General features: G+C 47.6%; 1 protein-coding gene across 1 annotated transcript; it reads right to left on the bottom strand.

Annotated features, from left to right (window-relative positions):
- Nucleotides 1-3,158: 3,158 nt before the first annotated feature.
- Nucleotides 3,159-16,296, bottom strand: MATN1 (matrilin 1; the record flags this gene model as incomplete). Its single annotated transcript, XM_080357662.1, has 8 exons — nt 3,159-3,208; nt 4,093-4,173; nt 4,650-4,802; nt 6,676-7,089; nt 7,352-7,477; nt 9,889-10,111; nt 13,251-13,597; nt 16,209-16,296. 8 exons carry the CDS (start codon nt 16,294-16,296, stop codon nt 3,159-3,161), a joined length of 1,482 nt encoding a protein of 493 aa, XP_080213788.1.
- Between the last annotated feature and the right edge of the window lie 1,704 nt (nt 16,297-18,000).

Genomic DNA, 18,000 nt, shown 5'->3' with positions numbered 1-18,000 from the left:
CCAGAGTAGCCCTTGCTATCAGCTCTAGTGGTAGCACCAGTGATTAATTCCTTCCTGTTAGCTGGTGAGACAGCGTGTGTCCGAGGACGTTGCCCATGGCTCTATGGTGCTGCCTGCTCTGCCTCACTAGGGTTCCCTGGGCCAGCAGTCTGATCGAAGACCAGAGCACCACCTGAGGACCGGGAACTGCTCAGGATGTATTGTTCTCTCTAGTCTAATCTATGCAGTATATGATAGTGGGAATAGGCCACACAACAGTAAAATACCACAACAATTGTCAGACTCACAAACCAGTTCCTGCCATGCTGGGCAGTTAAAAAATAATTAAATCCAAGTGACTATCTGAAGTATAAAAAGCCACTTACAATTTATTGCCGGAGCTCTGATCCTTAGCGAGTTCATCGTTAAAGGTGCTGCGCAGGGTGCTGTTGTCTGCCTTGTTGAAACCTCTTCCCAAGTTGAACATAAAATGACAAATAATGATTTGCACAACATAAATTTACTAGCGCCTTAAACTATCTGTTCATTGAATTACTGCAGAGGACTGGGAGGAAACTCGCTGCTTTTCACAAAGAGCAGTAGACTCATAGAGTGAAACAGGTTCCACTGCTTGATGTTGCTTGGAGAAAAATAATAATAATAACTGGTCTGCTACCTACCCATTCATTAGCAGCAATTACACTAGTGTTACAAATTGCTATTGAGAGATGTTACCAAGCTAGAAACCCTCAGTTTAATTGAAAACACTTTTTTATTTGATTACTAGTGGTCCTGTGTTATAATATCAGTGACCTGCATGAGAAAATTGCATCCCCAGAGGGATCTTGTTGGCACAATCGCTCTGCTGGAGCCGCAGAGGCGCCTGAGGCCGCGCTCAGAGCCTGAGGGAAGGGCAGGAAAACTGGCCGAGGAGGTTTCCATACCCAGAGGACAGCATTACATAAATCCTTTTGCCAAAAGACCTAAAGGAACCTGGGACTTGGTGGCAACGTGGAGAGAAGGACCAGCCATTTGTAGGACATGGCAGCAAAGAGATAGAAAAGAAGTTCCTTGTCTGCAGAAGGATCATTTTATAACCTGCAGCAAGGAGGATTTCGCCATAAGCGCATCCCTCCACATTTTGAGACATATAAGTGGTTTTTTTAGTTGTGTGCAGCATCTTTTGTTTCCAAGATAAGCACATAATTAGCTGAAATAAAATGCAACGAGAGGCTCATCGAATAGGTTTCCATCTTGCTGCCGTTGGCGATCCATTAATGAAGTCTAATTACAATGTCAAAAGCCTGTGTTCTAGCCCAGTGACTAATTGACTTTGGAGATGGGAGAACTCTTTTGTTGTTTTAAGCCAGGAGAAGCAGAAGGGAGGAAAAATAATTGTTAATTAGTTTAGTTCTGCTTTATCTGTAACACAAAACAAAATATCAGTTACAGAAGCAATTCTATGCCTGATAATATATCTTGACCCTCACGCTATTGCCTGTGGTGGCTATTTCTGCTGAGAAAAAAATGACAGGCTCAAGCTTAGAGGTCTAGATTTTACATGTGTAAAATTAGACACCAGAAATCTTATCCCTCAAAGTTCAGGGGTTGGTAGGGGTTACGCTGGGATCTGGAGATTTGACTGAGAGGGTGAGGTTTTGCTACCAGGAACTGTCTGTAGTCCACGAGCTAATGCTTGGAGATGTGTTGACTCATTCCTACAAGACCAAGACTGTGCTAATTCATTTTTTGCTATAGAAGAAGCTTTTTGTTTTGAGAAGGGTCTCCGTTTCTCTGTGGAACTCTTCCATTGAAATAAAAGGTTGTGACATGAGATGGAGGGTTTCCTACCCGCTAAAAAGACTGTGAAGAGGTGGTGTTGTCAGGCAACTACCCCAAAGCTTACACAAATAAATAAATTAAATTCCCTTTTAAAATTTTCAGCACACTTTTAATATTCACCCGAAACACATCTGCTATGGTGACATTTCTGAACAGGCCAAGTTATTCTGAAAAGCTTTTCACATAGTCTCAAGTATAAATATTTTGGTACAAAAAACCTGACAATAGAAGCCCCTGCAGGCTGGAGCCCCCGTGCGCCCGTCCAACGGTGCGTGTGGTGCCGCCGTGGACGCGGCTCCGGCTCCAGCCGTGGGCCCAGGCAGCGCGAGGCTCTCAGCCCGCCTCGGCTTTGTCTGGCCGGTGCTGGGAATCCAGGAACAGCAGGAGAGTCCCGAAGGTGCTGAGATGAGCTTTCTGGCTTTGAAGGTGCTTCGAGGTGTGGGATGAGGAAGGAGCCGGTGAGCCCTGGTCACGGTGATGATGGAGGCACCGCTTCCATCCATGGCAGCTCCAGCAGCAGGTCCATGTATTTGAGGTTCTAACGATGTTTTGTGGGTTGGGTTGAGGAGGTGGAGAGCTCAGAGCTGAGGAGCAGGAGCACGTCTCCCGGGGCTGTGGTCACAGCCTCGCGCTGTCCAGAGCACGGCCGCCGGCTCGTTGCACGTTGTCAGGACTTACCCAGAGCGGGTCTAGCTCAGGCGCTGTTCACCGAGACATTGTGAGAGCGTTCCCTGGCTAGGAAAGCTGAGCTTTTCCCTTTTTATACTGTACAGCAGCTATAGATAAACCCAGCTAGCAGCAGCATCCTATCCTATGTCGCCTGCACTGCACACTCAAGAGATCATAACTATATTTTACCTACTTACTGACAAATGCATCATGCTTACAATAATAAGCTATCAGCGGCTTTGACGTTTTACACTCAGCATCTGAGTTGATTTTAAGTCACTTTGACTTTTAAATTAAATTACCTCGTGCGCAGAAACAAAAGATGCAGAAGAGTACAGTGAGGATTCACAGAACTCATAATCAAGTACTTATTAACATATATATATATTAAGCTTTAAATCAAAAACAAATATTTCAGGGTTTTTTTAATATATGCACTCTATACGATGCAACAAACATTAGCATGGTCTCGGTCACACACAGTGCTCTGCCCATTATACAATGTCTGCTCTAGTGTTATACTTCTTCCCTTTTAAACAAATGCAGGTAGACTAGACTCAATAAAAACGCAAGCTGGCCATAGCACTGCGACCGAGCCGCCCTCCGTTACCAGTGAAGGAGTTCTAGTTTGGTTACGGTAGCGAGGGAAATCATTTTGTTTTCGGGTCTTAGATGATCTTGTTCTCCAGGGCTTCGATCCTTTTGGCCACAGCTTCCAGTGAGCAAGAGTTAAGGGTGAAAAACGACATGTAAATGATTCGTGGCTCAAGCCTCCCCGGCTTGCAGAGCAGACGGTGGATGGAGCCGCCTCGCTGGGAGCGGGTAGCACAGGAAGGTTCTCATCGTCTGCTCTGGCATTGCCACAACCGCTCAGGTTTCAGAACTTTTATCGAAGGTAGAAAATATTCATGCACACATACTCACAGGCATCTATACACTTACTGTTAAAGGAAGAGGAAAAATTTTGGGAATGATTGGAGTGTGTTTTGAGTGGCTGACAGGGAATTCCTGACCCTGAGCAGCACGGGCAGCTTGAAGAGCAGAGCACGGAGCTTTTCCTAGAGTTATATAGTGTGTCGCAGTTTTCTGCTCTTCTCACTAATTGCTCTTCATGATGTGCCTGGGAGCAGCAACCCATGGGGTGAGAACTGCTGATTTACTCTGACCTTTTGCATAACACAAGTCATGGGTTTAAATCGATTTGAGTTAAAGAGTAGAAAATAAACTGTGCAACTAACATAGATAAAGCTTTTAAGGTTCTATTCTCCCTTATTCTCAGTAATGAAAAGTCTCCCTAACCCTGTGTGAGCCACCCCAAGGTTTCACTAAGTTCTCTCCCCATGCAAAGTGTGAATCTCGCTCACCCCTCAGTGCAATACGGCAGGACCCAGCGTGGCAGGACGCGATCCTGCAAACTCGGCTCAGGTGGGATCCGGCTCCCCGGAGGTATCTACAGCGAGCAATTCCATGGAAGCTGTCTCGTTTCCCAGCTTCCTGAGCACCTTCCCAACCTCCTTCCCCACACGTGGACTTTCCCCAATGTCCCCTCCAGAACGCACAACCCAGCCCACTAAGCTCTGAACAAAGACATCTGAAGGATATATTTCTGCTGCAGTGAATTTATGAGGTCTTCTACTTTTGTCTGGAAGTTCACGATAGATTTACATTCACATGGATCTTCCTCTGTGGATCAGAGCATCAGGAAAATGAGTTAAGTGGCACACAAAAAGAGGATTAAATCAAAATCACTGAGACAAGTGAAACAAAGCAATTCTTATTTTCTCCAGGCGCATTGGAAAGGGCCAATATTTCACTGGAGGCATATGATTCCTTCAAAACGACAATCTAAAATAACTGTGGTGACTTTTTTTAAATATATAGATATAATTTTTAGACTCATGTTATTTACAGGAAGAGGAAGGGAGAGAAGGGAGGGGGAAGAGAGGAGGAGGAGGCAGTTTGTGAGAGGCGGGGGTGGATGAGGGGTAGGGGTGGTTGTGGTTCAGGAAACCACCCAAAAGGTTGATGTCTCCTGATCCTTCCAAGTACCCCAGAGAGCTGTTCACAACATCCATTTGAAGATGCATTTTTGTCCTTCTGCTTCCAGCCTTTGGATTCTGTGATTAAATCCCCCCTTCTCCCCAGTCCCCCGCTCTCACCAATGCAGATTTTCATCTGCAGCTTCTTCCCGATCTTGCTGATGGTCCTGAAGTCAGCCGTGTAGAAGTAGTGCTCTGCTACCGGTTCTGAAGCGATTTCCCTCAGCTCATCCTCGACTGCGTTGCCGACACCCACAGCAAACATCCTAAACCCTGCGAGAACAGGAGCCTGTCAGCTGGACAAGCGTGGAGCATCCTGCGGCTCTGCTACCAACCCCCGTCTGTTTGTACGTCCTCGCTCACCTTCGCAACCCATGGTCTCCGCACCGCAGATGTTACCTGGGAACTCAGCCCCTTTACCCACTACTATTATAGATTTATTCCAACCAGGTCAGCCGGGGTTCCAAAATACTTTTTTCAGGGAAAGTCTTACTAGAATTATCCAGACAATTACAACCATCAGCACAAGAAGAATGTTTTGGAGATACAAGAAAGGACAGATGATCATAACACCGGGACAGGACCATGCATCCAACTAATAGTGAAGCGATAATACAGCAAAAGGAAACAGTGGAAGTTTTCAAAAGAACCTGCGTTCATCAGCCGATGGAGTGGCGAAGTCCCCTGTGCAATGGACGTCTGTGCAAGATTGTAGCTGAATCTCTTTCTAAAATTACAACTCCTAGTCTGTCAAGGGCAGCCCGCACTGTGCGCTAAGAACACGTCCAGCTTCTGTGCTTCTCTGCCAAGAGATTGATCAGCACCTCTGCCTTAAACCTCTTTCCATTGAACTGAACTGCACTTTTCGCAATGACTTGAGTAGTGGTGCTAGTTAACCCCTGTTTTAAAGTATTTGTCTCTGCTTGTCTGTGTTCAGACATGGTAGCGCTTTCCCCTCCTCCCTCCTGCCTCGTCTTTCTACCTCTGCATGTGTCCATTCAATTTTTAATTTTTTTTTCCAAAGTTCAACTCAAGGAACATGTTTGGAGTTACAACACCTTGTTATTTACCCCAGTGAAATAACTTATGAGCAGACATTGGAGACTTCTCTGTTGGGACAAGAGAGGAGGAAGAAACGAGGTGTAAATTATTGTTATCATAGAGTAATAAATTCTATGGATACATCTTATAAAGACCTTTTGTTTCATAAGAGCAGAATATCCACATAACGTGTCAGCTTGCATTGTAAACATCAGCATTTCAGGAGCTCGTACCTGACCTTTGTGATTATGGGCCAGCCCTTGGTCCCATCTAGTGGTCGAGACTGAAGTTAAAAGGAAGTAAAGAATTTAGCAATTCATGAGTGAATTCACATGGGCTGCATCCAATTAACAGAGGTGTCAGGAGACCGGGGACTTGTTCAGCGGGTCAGCAAAGGGGCAGATCTCAAGATGTTTGTACTTCACGATGTTTAGACATATAGATTTATCAATATGTAGCCACTGTGCACTTTTAATATTCCAGTAGAAGCCGAAGAAAGTTTCTTATTAGTGTGTCTGGGTATGTCTGGGATTTGGACAGGGAGTCCACAGTAACTCCCTTAATCTGTGTTTCTGCTTTGTTTGTTGTTTTATTTCTTCTTTTCCTCTTCCAGGCCTTAAGGCCAACACAGACAAGCTCCACTTTTGACCCTACAACTCCCGTTTTCCTCCGAGGGGCTCTCTGCTGGTCGTCTTTGCCTCACCGTGAGAGCCACTGAAGTTGACCTGCCTTCCATTACCAACAGCAGACAAATCCTCAGCTTCTCCCTGCGGTTCCCTGTGCATCCCATACCAAACATGTGAAACTCCATCCCGCCCAGCAGAGAGACCTCCAGCAGACTCAGATCAAAGACTTGGAGGGGCTATGGGAACGAAAACCAGCTGCAGGCAAACAAATATTCATCTGGACCCCAGCCAGAGTTGCTCCAAGTTCTCTGAGAGTGTGCAGGGGTAGTCGGGCAACATCCCAACAAAGTTACTCTATGGGAAGCTGTTTCTATCCTGGGTAAGAGACACCTCTGGGAAAAGCGTCCTACCTAGGTTGACAGTAGGTGTAGTACCTGGTCCAAGGGAGAAACAAGGCACTGAGAATTCAGGAGACCTACCTAAGTCTTTGGCTTTCTTCGCAGCATCAGTGATGTAATCCTGTGACCGTCCATCAGTGAAGACAATGCCCACCTTGGGCACCCCAGGCCTAGCTCCATTGATGACGGCAAAGGAATTGTCAATGAGGTACTTCAGAGCCTGGCCTGTCATGGTTCCTTTCTCCATGTAGGCCATCTTCTTGACTGCTGCTTTGATGTCCTTCTTGTTCTTGAACTGCCCCAGTGGAAACTCTTGTCTGACAGAACTGGAGTACTGAACCAGGCCAACCTGGGCCTGTTTCTCTGACACCTCTAGGGAGTCCACTATTTGGTTAATGAATTTCTTCACCAGCTCAAAGTTCTCGGGCCGCACGCTCTTGGAGCCATCGATCAGGAAAACAAGATCCAGGGCAGATCCTGACCCACCGCTGCAAGCTGAAGCAAAATATGAGAAGAAGGTGAAAGGAGACAGCAACTGAGACCTCAATTAATCATATAGGAAATATAACCCTAATTTCATTTTATTGCTAATGAAATAGCTTCAATCAATCCTCAACAATGCTTCACACTGATTTTGTGGTTATAAATGCATGGCTTCCTTTTCTGAGCAGGACACATCCACCCTTTCTCAGTGCTATCCCCACCGCACCACTGCAGATCACAGCTCGACTCAGTGCAAATGAGAATCATTACGCACCGCTGCAGGTTTTGCCGTCGTTGTTCAGCGTGAACCCCTCTCTGCAAGCACACTTGTACGCTCCCGGGGTGCTGATGCAGATCTGCTCGCAGTCGTGGTCTCCAGTGGCACACAGGTCCGACACCACTGTAAGTGAAGGAGCAGATTAAAACCAGAGACCGTGTCAAGGCCTCTCAACCCAGAGCCTTCTGGGCTCATCCACAAACATATTTGTCCCATAAACTCAATAACTCAAGCCACACTGCAGCAAGACAAAGTCATTACTCTTGGATAGTGACTGAAATAGAAGAGGCAAGGAGAAATTTTCACAAGTCTCCAGACTCCAAGGCACAGCCAGGACTAGAAATAGTCTCCGTAAGTAGGGCAAAACCCATCTGTCTGTTGAGCATATCACAATATACTTCACTCTCCAAAGCTACTGCTTGAGATTGGGTTTCCAGCCTACCATCTGGGCTGGCCAATACCCATCTTTTCCAGCCATGTAGTACAATTATGATTAGTGAGCTCAGCCCCATGTACAGTCGTCTTTTCTGGATGAGATTCATGTGCAAACATACTTGGAATTCACTCCAGCGCTACCCTCGCACGTGCAGCTTTCAGAATCGCAATCTGCAATCATTTCTGCCTGCTGATCTTAACCCGGGTCTGACTCCTGAGGTGCTGAGCAAACAGAAGCTAAATTGCAGCAGCCTGAGCCAGCAGCGCTCGGCGGCTGATGGCACTGTCACAGCGACGGCAATGGCGATGGAAAACAAAAGCAAACAGATCTGGCCGAAGCGATTCATTTACAAATACCAGGGAAGTGTGTGGAGAAAACTGAGCCTTTCTGGTTCTGTTGCAATGATGGGAGGTGGCGCAAAGTCTTTCAAACTGATTATTTCAAGTTGTTTTCTGCTCTGCATGTGTTTTGTACTTCTGCTGGCCTTCCCAGTTCACGTCTGCATATTGTGCCAGCACTGCTAGATACGTAGCTCCTATAATTAGGAATATTACTCACCGTGAGATGGCTGTAACACTGGCTCTCAGGTTGAGTTCTCTGAAGTCTACTGGGGTCTCCGTTTCCCCATGTGTTTGTTGAGTGCCATGGGGAGCAGCTTGGCCAGTGCTGTGCGGCTCTTCCTGCTGTCAGAACCCACAAACCGTGCCTGCACCAGCAGGTGGTGGTTGGGTACGTCTCCAAGGGCGGTTTTGTGCAGCTGCTCGCATAGCGCGGTAACAGCCCACTTGGTGGTTAATCTGGTGCTGTCCTCTGCTAGCGATATTGATCCTTAGCACTGCGCTTCCCTCCGATGCATCTCCGAGGGTTTTTACCACGGGGAGAACTTTGTCATGTGCATGTTATGAATTTGAAAAGCAAGGCACAGAAAGTATTTTTTTCTCTCTATCTCTCTGAATGACGCCAGGACTTCAAAACACATTTTGAGGTGTCTCCATCTCTGGCTGACTCCTGACGCCAGGGCCGCCAGCACAAGCTGCTACAAATATTCATGGCCTGGATTCCACCTCCTCAAATTTTGTCTCTATCCCCCCTTTAGTATGAAGTATTTATTCCCCTCTTTCATGAGCTTTAGGTGCAGTGACACCTGATTGTAATACATGACTCACTTTAAATTCAAAATTTTCCTCCTTCCTACAGAGGAAGAAATTTTCCTTGACAAAAAGCTGCTCAGCCCCATCATTTTCAACCTGAAAGCTGAAGCGTGAAATTTTACACCTCTTGAAGAAATTGGTCTCGGGGGGTTTTACGGGTCCGTGTATGTACGTGTTTGCAGTCCTTGCCATAGGCACCGTGGTGTGTCACACCTTTTAAGAAGTGTTGCCCCACGTCTGTTCTTTGATGGGATGGGCGTGCGAAGCCCCCAGGCCTCTCTTGCTGACACATAAAATGGGTATTTATAGACCACCTCCTACTGTCTTGTAGGTACATTTGAAAGCAATAAAGCTTTCCCACTCCATTCACCACTTTGTGTAGGAGTGGGTATGCGTTTGTAGGGTAGTCAGGCTCTTTTTATATACTGCATAGAAGGCATTATGCACTGCACCAGCCAGGAGAGCTTCCTGCCTCACTAGGCTTGCGAAAACAGCAGAGTCAGGCAGAGGCGGTTCAGCCTCCAGCGGGGAAATGAGACCATGTCTTGCTCAGCTGGGAATTCAGAAGATAATACTGGTGGGGCAAATTACAAGACAGATTCTCAGAACTGCCCAGATAGGCTTAAACACAAGGAGACTGATTTTAGCTGTATAAAAGTCATGTTTTCTCTGTTCTGTTTCAATGACTCAGGGAGCACGTGGGTCATGTTTGAAAACTCTTCTGTGCTAATGAAGTCTGGAGACTTTTCAACTGAAACCTGAAATTCTCTAAACAAAACCTGAAATCCTTGAAAGGCAACGTCAAAGAGCATCTCTCTTCCACTCGCTGTGTGCTCCTGCAGACCAGGTCCTTGGAGCAAGGAAGCAGATGGATGAAGGATGATCACACGTACAACTTCCACCTGCAGCTCGTGGCTGGGAACCCAGGGGCTGTGGTGAGGACTTACCGCAGAAAGCTTCTTGGAACTTGTGGGTCAGCTTCTCTATGACGCTGTAGCTCTCCACGTAGTCCACGTGCTCGTCCAGGGGCTGGCTGGCCATCTGCCGCAGCGTGTGCATGTCCACCCGGCCAACCCCGATGGCAAAGATCTCGATGCCGGCTGCTCTGGCCCTGGCTGACACGTCCTGCACTCCGTCCTGGGGACGTCCGTCGGTCACAACGATCGCCACCTGCATAGAGGAGGACAGAGACGAGGTGTGTGCTTGAATGGGCGTTAATATCACTGTTGCTAGTGGAACAGCCTGGATTAGTATAGAAGGCTTCGTATTTTCTAAAATTAAAGAAAAGGAACTGCCACCCCTTCCTCTGTCTCTTCCCATTCTTCCTGAGATCACACAAGACATTATTTTAGGTAAGGTTTGTTTCTTTCTGAGCCGGAAAGGTTAAACTGCCAGGGACCTGACTGATTTAATTAAGGGACAACTGGTGCATCTCACCCCTCAGGAAACCGAAGTAAAGGTTGTGTTCTTCATATGCAAACTAATGCTCAAACCAAACTGTCTTCATGACACTAGGGACAACTCTGACTCAGTATGAGACTCTGAAAATCTCAGGAAGTGTCATGGAAACATCATAACATGAACACTGTTCCCCATTTTATAGATGGAGAAGCTGAAGCAGAGAGAGGGGAAGCTGTGCCTGAGGTGACGGTGTGTGTCCGTGCCTGCCCTGATTTCCCATTCCCTGCTCCACAATAACCAGCAGAGCTGAAATCCCAACCCTGCATTAAAATGACAGCTGGCTTGAGTGGGAACGGGATTTCACCCTGGTTTAGATGGAGCCCTGAACTAGTTGAAAGCCTCCAAGGGTCCTGCTCCTCTTTCTAGATTGTCCATTTTCTTCTTTATTTTTCTTCTGATGAGTGACCTTCTCACAAAACCTTCATTTTTGTTCTTTGCCAGTTCAACTCCTGCCGCTTTTCCTTACAACTGTTTTCTTGTGACGCCGCTGTCAACTCCAAAGCCACTGATGGGGATGTAATGCAGTATGGAGAAATATAATCGGCAGGAGCAGGTGAGCTGTTAAACAGAAAAAACCTCGTGGCAGGCAGATGCCCTTAGTAATACAGAAAGTAGAGAAATGTCAAAAGAAAAAGGCAGAAAAAAATCCACCTGGCAGCAACAGTGAGTTTGAATGAGTTTGATGTGGTCACTAAGGCATCATTTGCTATTCTTCTCTATGTCTTACATGCTCTCCAACTTTCTGAAGATAAACCCAGAAGCACCAGCTGCTCGGTGAGGACAGTGTGGTGGCTGTTTGACATCCTCAGGTGGAAAAAAAGCCGTCTCAGGTAAGGTCAGTGGTCGGGTTCCCTGCTCCATGTGTCCAGGGGGCCTTGGCCATGCAGATAAAGTGGGTCCTTCCCTCTCTGCCCACCCTTCAGTGAGGGATAACGCTGCAATACTAAACCTGCTGCCCATCCAGAGCTTTCCTTCTGTGCAAAGGATGGGCAAACCTGGAAAAACGCAGAGCTTTTCAACCTGGCGAAGGTCTGTGGGCTCAGACGTTTACCTGCGCTTCCTGAGGGCTACAAAGCGAAGGATTCAGCGGTGCAGGGGCAGCGTGCAACCGTGCGTTCCACCAGGAGAGAGAGCCCTCGGCTCAGCGCGCAGCCTCGCGCCTCGCCTCCGCGTCCTGCAGCAGCTCCGGCGCCCGGCTGCCAATTAGAGCTTATCAAGAGCCAGCCTGTCAGGAGACACGCTGTACTATCAAGCAGCTTCCACGAGCAACACCACCCTACAAACGGGTTTCTGTCAGTAGCTGCGGATCTTCCTTGCAGCGTTTGTCACAGGATGGAGGTGCTGCATGTCCTCCTGCCATTTCTCTGTCTAAATATAGAGATTCTCCAAGTGTAATCAGTTCCTTTGGTTCTTCGTGTCATCCTCACATAGGCCTGGGGCTCAGATACAAGCTGGGATCCACATCCGGATCTGATGGGAAAGATCTTCATCATGCATCTGTGTGAAAATCTGCTCTAGAACACTCAGAATTCGTGATGCTTTCTGACCTGCTCTTGGAGAAAACAGAACTTTCAGGTACAAAGAGTCTGGATCAGAAATCGGGAATTAATTGGTGAACCCATGGCTAAAATGGACGTTAATGGTGAGTCAGACCAAGCACCCACCAGCCAGGGAATGTGTCTGTGACCTCGGCCTGGACCAGACACTTACAGAAAGAGTGTAAAAATACATCAAGTATAAAGTAATCTTGCTATCATATGTAGTTATCTTGATAACTAGGAGATTCTGATTTTTCTTAGGATTCCCCCTCCAGGCTCTTGCCCTCCCTGTCAGGCTGATGCAGTGAGCTCCAGCGTGAGCTCCGTCCTTTAAACCTGCCTCCAAATGATCTGCAGTCATGGGATCCCCGTGGTTCTCTGCGCTATGACCTGTTCTTGTTGAGAACGCGGAGAGCCCTGGTGTGTGCCTGGCTTGGCAGAGGCGGGTTGGGGAGAGGGGATGCCGACCCCGCTCTGCAGCACGGGCCGCGCTGGACCCGGCGGGGCCATGGGACACAAACTGAGAAAAGGTGAAGGCTTCTCTGTCTCCAATAGCTGAGCAGGGTCTCCAGTTTTGCCCTGAGAAAACTCACAAACTTTTGCTTTTCAAGGTCAAGCACCACATTTCATTTTCCTGTGAATGCCCAACTTCCTCGTGTAACTTCTGTCATATAGAAATCCCCCATGTTCTCGTGATACAATTTATTCTTGGTTAACTAAGACACCAGCGGATTCGCAGGCATCCCTGGGTACCCGCATTTCAGGGTTGCCGTGTGTAGGCAATCCAGCAGCTAACGAGGGAGCTGTGTCTCATTATGCAGTGTGCAACCTGAATGTTGTAGCAGCACTGAAAGGGGAATTGGGTCCAAAGTTGAATAAGCCCTTGATTTTCTCAGTAATTTGACAATCTAGTTGTTGTTCCTCTTAAAAGACAGATGAAAGTAATTGGGCACCCCTGTAGTTCTTGATAAAGGTATAAACAGACTTTTCCCTGAGCTGCTGCAGCAACAAATAGTGCTGTTCCCTGTCCTGGGGTGACATTTGCTGCACAGAGCACAGCAAGACCGAGTGATCTTGTGATGCTTTGACCGGTGTCCCATGCGGTTGACAATGACAGCCCAGATTTTTCACAAGGTCTTGCTGGATTTCTGCTGTGTGAAGGAGTGAGGACCGTGTCCAGTGATTCTGGAACCTTCACCACACTCAAAGCAAAGACAAAATCATCATTCCCCCTTTTTGGATTTTTCCAACCACTTCATGATGAATCACATGAAAGAAGGGAGCAGAGATTAAATGGATGATTTCCTTACCTTATTAAAGTTGGGAGACCTCACCCTGGCCCCTTCTGAGTCATTAAAAACCCGGCTAATGGCAAACTGGATGGCCAGGCCGGTCATGGTCCCAGTGGAGAGCGGCTCTATCTTCTGGACCGCTTGCAGGAGCCCCGCTTTGGTTTGGTGGGTCTTGAGGGAGAACTCATTCTTGACGGCGCTGGCATAATTGATCACACCCACGCGCGTGGAGTTGGGGCCCACGTCCAGCCCCTCGATCACCCGCGACATGAAGACTTTGACTTTCTCAAACTCGTGTGGGCGCACACTTCGAGAGCTGTCGATGACGAACACCAGGTCGGTGGGTTTGGTTCTACACAGCGTGCCTGGAAATGACAAGGAGGGAGGAGAAAAGTAAAAGAAACGTGTACTAGGAGGGAGAGGATATGCTGGTCTTAGAGCAGCTGGAGGTGCAGGACCTGCAGGCTCCAATCCTTTCTGTGCCTGGCTCAGTGGCCCAGTGACACCGCTTTAACCTGATAGCTCTAAATGTTCTTTTTCCTTTCGTAGGAAAGTGTCTGTAAGAAAAGCACAGTTCCCGGGTGACACCATGTACTGCTGAAGGAGCTGATGGGATGCCAGCACTGTGCTTCAGGAGCAGGTTACCCACTTGTAACCCCAGGCTATTGCTAACGCCTACATGAAACTTAATGCACTTACAGCAGCGTGGAGGGAGGAATAGAGCTGAGAACCGAAGCTGGTGCGTGCACTTCTGCATCAAACAAGGTCTCAAAAGGAGCTATTGCATTTGGACATTGATAAGCAATCCACATGGAGATTCATTAATGAGATTATATCTTCATCATGCATGACCAGAAGCAGGCATGAAACTCAGAGGTTCAGGTTCAGTTGTGAATCAAAATGCTCAGATTAATGAACCAACATAACATGAACCACTCTTGTGTTTTCCAGCTAGTGACACTAATAATGAAATACTATAGCATAGCAAAGATGCGTGCTGCTTCGTTTCTCTGAGCTGGAGAGGGAGAATACAATGGAGAAGTGCAGAGCCCCATAATTGATAGTTAATCTCTGCAACCCACAGTAAGACATGAATATCCACTGTAAAAAGTAAATGGTATAAACAGGAGGCATCAGCAATACAAAGAGCTGAGAGATTTGGGTTTTATTTCTCATTTGCATGCTGTTTTCCATCCTGATTTTCAGCTGTGGCAAAACATAAAAAGGACTGATATTTTTTATTATTTTCTAAATGAATCGTCCCATTTTCCCCACCAGATCTATAGCATTCTCTTATTTTAATTTTTTTCTATCATTTAGCCTGTCTCTGTAGGGGCATCAAGTGCTCTGTTAATATCTGATTTCTGCAGAGAGGGACGATATAGATTGTATCATAAAGGAGACTTCTGTGGACAGATTTTTAAATGTGAGCTTTTGGGCCAACAAATCTGTTCCAAATGATGATATAAATACTATAGTTAGTCCTCAGTGTGAAATCTAAGGAAGCGATCAATTTTTCAGACAGATGAAAACAAATACCCTGTGATATATCCATAAATAAAATAACCAGGTTAGTTGTCTGAGAGACACCAACGCTGAATTTGCTTCTGGCCCCAGGAAGGTCTCCGTGGCGCTGCTGGGGCAGCGGGCAGCGCGTGCTCTGCCCGACGCGCTCCTTTTCCACTAACACGCAATGTGACCTTTTCCCATGGGGGTGACTATTGCTGTGCCACCAATAATTCAGTGCATGGGAAGGGAAACCACAGCTGGCTGTCCATTCACCCCTTTACCGGGGTGGTCAGGCCCATTTAACAGGTGAGAAATGATGGTGTAGAGAAAGGCTCCGATTCTTGCAATCAGTTCCTCCAGAAATGAAGTCCAGATTCCTCCTTGCCACTGTAGCTAAAGCGTCACCTCTGTTTCCAGTGACAGATCAAGAAGCATTTTTTTTTCATGCACTGATTTAGCAGAAAATCTCTCTTAGGGCATCTTTGGCATGTTCATTAAAAGAACAGGAAACCTGTCTCATAACTCAGAATTAAAAGGTGTTTATTTTAGAAGCAGCGATCACTCACGGTAGAGCTGAGCTGAACAAGGATCTGTTTGGTTTCCTGACTTCAGTAGCACTTAGCGGTTCTACAGCAGCTGTAGCTCCCCAAACTGCTGAGGAGAAACCGGTCAGTACAGCAGAAAACGGCCCTTCACAGGCAGCAGCTCGGGCTGCAGTCACTGCCACACCTATCGTACAGCCGTCAGTCTGCCCAGGTATGTGAATTATGCATCATCATAAGGTCATTCAAGCGTTTCTAAAACCTATCAGTAATTTTTGCCTCAGTCACCGCTCCAGCATCATCCTGCCCCGGCACAGCAGATGCTTCCTCGCTACCCGGTACTTGCTGACACTAATTGCAGACAAAGGACTCTGCAACCTCAAGGAGCAGGCAGATCATCCCTTATCAGATCATCACCCCTTGGAAAGACAAACAGAGCAGGATTTTGCTCAGGTAACGTAAAACCTAGGAAAGGCCCATCCTCAGCAGCCTGGCCAGAGGTTCCTGCTCTGTGGGGTTAACCAGAGCTCGGGGTGTCTGGCCAGCTCCTCCTGGAGCTCCCAGCAAAACCAATCCTCGGCAGAGCTGTGGGCAGCAGAAGGTGGAGGAGAAGAGCCCCTGTGCCCGGCCACCTCCTGCCAAGAGCCGCGAGCCCGGGCTGGTGCTGCACCGGGCGCCGGGGCCGACCTGGTGCCACCTTTGCTGTACAGACCTCCCACTACTTCTGTAAAGCAAAGCAACAGGCAGATGTGAACACATCGCCAGGCTTCACTGCCTTGGGAAAACATTTGAGAAAGCTCCTTTGCTTCTCTGACTGATGTTGGGTATTTCTTTTTCCTTCGCCTCCTTCCCAGTCCAGAAGCAAGCTGGTGGCAAGGGGACAGAGCACGACACCGCGCGTCCCAGCGCCGAGCTCCCCGCTTACCTCTGGGCTGCGGAGGTGCCCCGCAAACTCCGTAGCTCTGCAGGAGGAGCAGCAAAGAGAGCAGCAAGGCGGAGAAAATCCTGTCCATGGCTGCGGAGGAGCTGGAGCCTGGATGCAGAGTGGCAAGCGAGAGCCTTGGCCCAGAGGTATTAACCTGCCCTTGCTCGGGGAGGCATGGGACCAGCCCCTGCCACGTGTTGGGGGGGCACCGAGGGGAGAGGGACGAGGAGAAAATATTGCACGAAGGTGGGGAGAGGGAGGATGTCCAGCCCTGCCGGCCCCCGGCCTCTCCACAATGGCCTCATTGCTCCGCGAAGCTGTAAAGAGACCTGCGAGGGGTTGGTATGTGGGGAATCCAGGACCGTAACAGTGGGACCAGTGAAGCCAGCCCTGGGGAACTGGGCTTAACCTGCCAATCACCAGCTCCCGTCTACAAATCCTGGGCTTTGCCACATTAAGCAAACGGTCTGAGGTGTGTCAGGCTCGTGTCCTTCCTCTGGCAAAGCCCGGGGAGCGGGGGGGACATGGGAATAAGGTCACACAAATCACCTCTCAGTCCCGCGTTTGCCAAGCGCAGGGCTGGAAACCAGCCTGTGGGACTGGGGGCTCTGCTGCTTCGGCTTAATTTGCAGGCGAATGCTCAGAGGAAGAGGAGAGCAAGATCTGGGGAAACGGGCTGAACTGTACAATGCAAGCCAAATTTCTTCCTGCGGGAAACGGTCACTTTTGTATGAGGCTGTGCCCCTGTGCAGGGGAGCAGGGACCGAAAGTATGAACTCGGTAGCCTAAACTAGATAAATAGACAAGAAACTTGGGATAGACAGACAGATTAGAAGCTTGATTTATTATTTACAGCATAGCGTTCAGGTCCATACACACGAGGGACATATAGCTCCTGCCACAAAAAGCCAATAATCTAAATCAACAGATAAGACTGATGGTGCTGCAAATGAGCAGAAATCCAGCGTTTTCTTTATGGAAGATCAGCAGGGAGATTTGGTACTAGAGCAAGATGAATTTAATGATGGGTTCATCACAAAGCAGTGCATCTATTTTGTTTTTTTAACTCCTGTATTACATTACTGTCGGTTGATTAAAGCCCTGCTCTGATGGATTAGTCTTTGCACACCTTTGCAGCCACACACCCTTGGAGCACTCGTCCATTTAATGTGCATTGTGCCAGCACAGGGCCATGGCAAACTGCCTTTAATTCAAAGCCCAGTTTCTCTGCCCTTCTCCAGAGTCGCTCTTTACTCAAACGTGCTTCGGCAGCGCCTGAGCGCGCCTGTGGAGAAAGGCTCTTTGATTAGCAAAAAAGGGCCCGTCCTTAGTGAAGTTGCCAGGCTATTCTTAACTCTTCCAACATTAAAAATGGTAATTAAAATATTAAAAGATGGCTATGTTCTCATGCAAAACCAGCATGGATTGACCCACTGCTGTCTCCCCAGGTACACACAGGCTTTGCACCATCTCTGGAGCTAGTTATTTCAGAGCCCCTAAGATTAAAAGGGTCACCGTGCAGGATGTGAACATTGCAGATTGTCATCTAGTCTAGAAAACACATGCAGATCTTCACGTATACATGTGCGAGCACAAGGAGCCCATTATAAAAACTTCACGTATAAATGCTTATGCCCGTGGATGGATGCATAAATATTTACATGTGACCATAGATGTATATAAACATGATTGCATGTATGTGTGTATGTATATAAATAGTATGTGTGCACATACACGTTCATGTATTTAAATATGCATGTGTGCACATACATGCTGACACATAACTCCCCCT

The sequence above is a fragment of the Nesoenas mayeri genome, assembly GCF_963082525.1.
Source record: "Nesoenas mayeri genome assembly, chromosome: 21".
NCBI classification, from domain to species: Eukaryota; Metazoa; Chordata; class Aves; order Columbiformes; family Columbidae; genus Nesoenas; species Nesoenas mayeri.
Note: the sequence above shows the minus strand (reverse complement) of the source record. Positions and strands in the feature narration are given on the sequence as shown.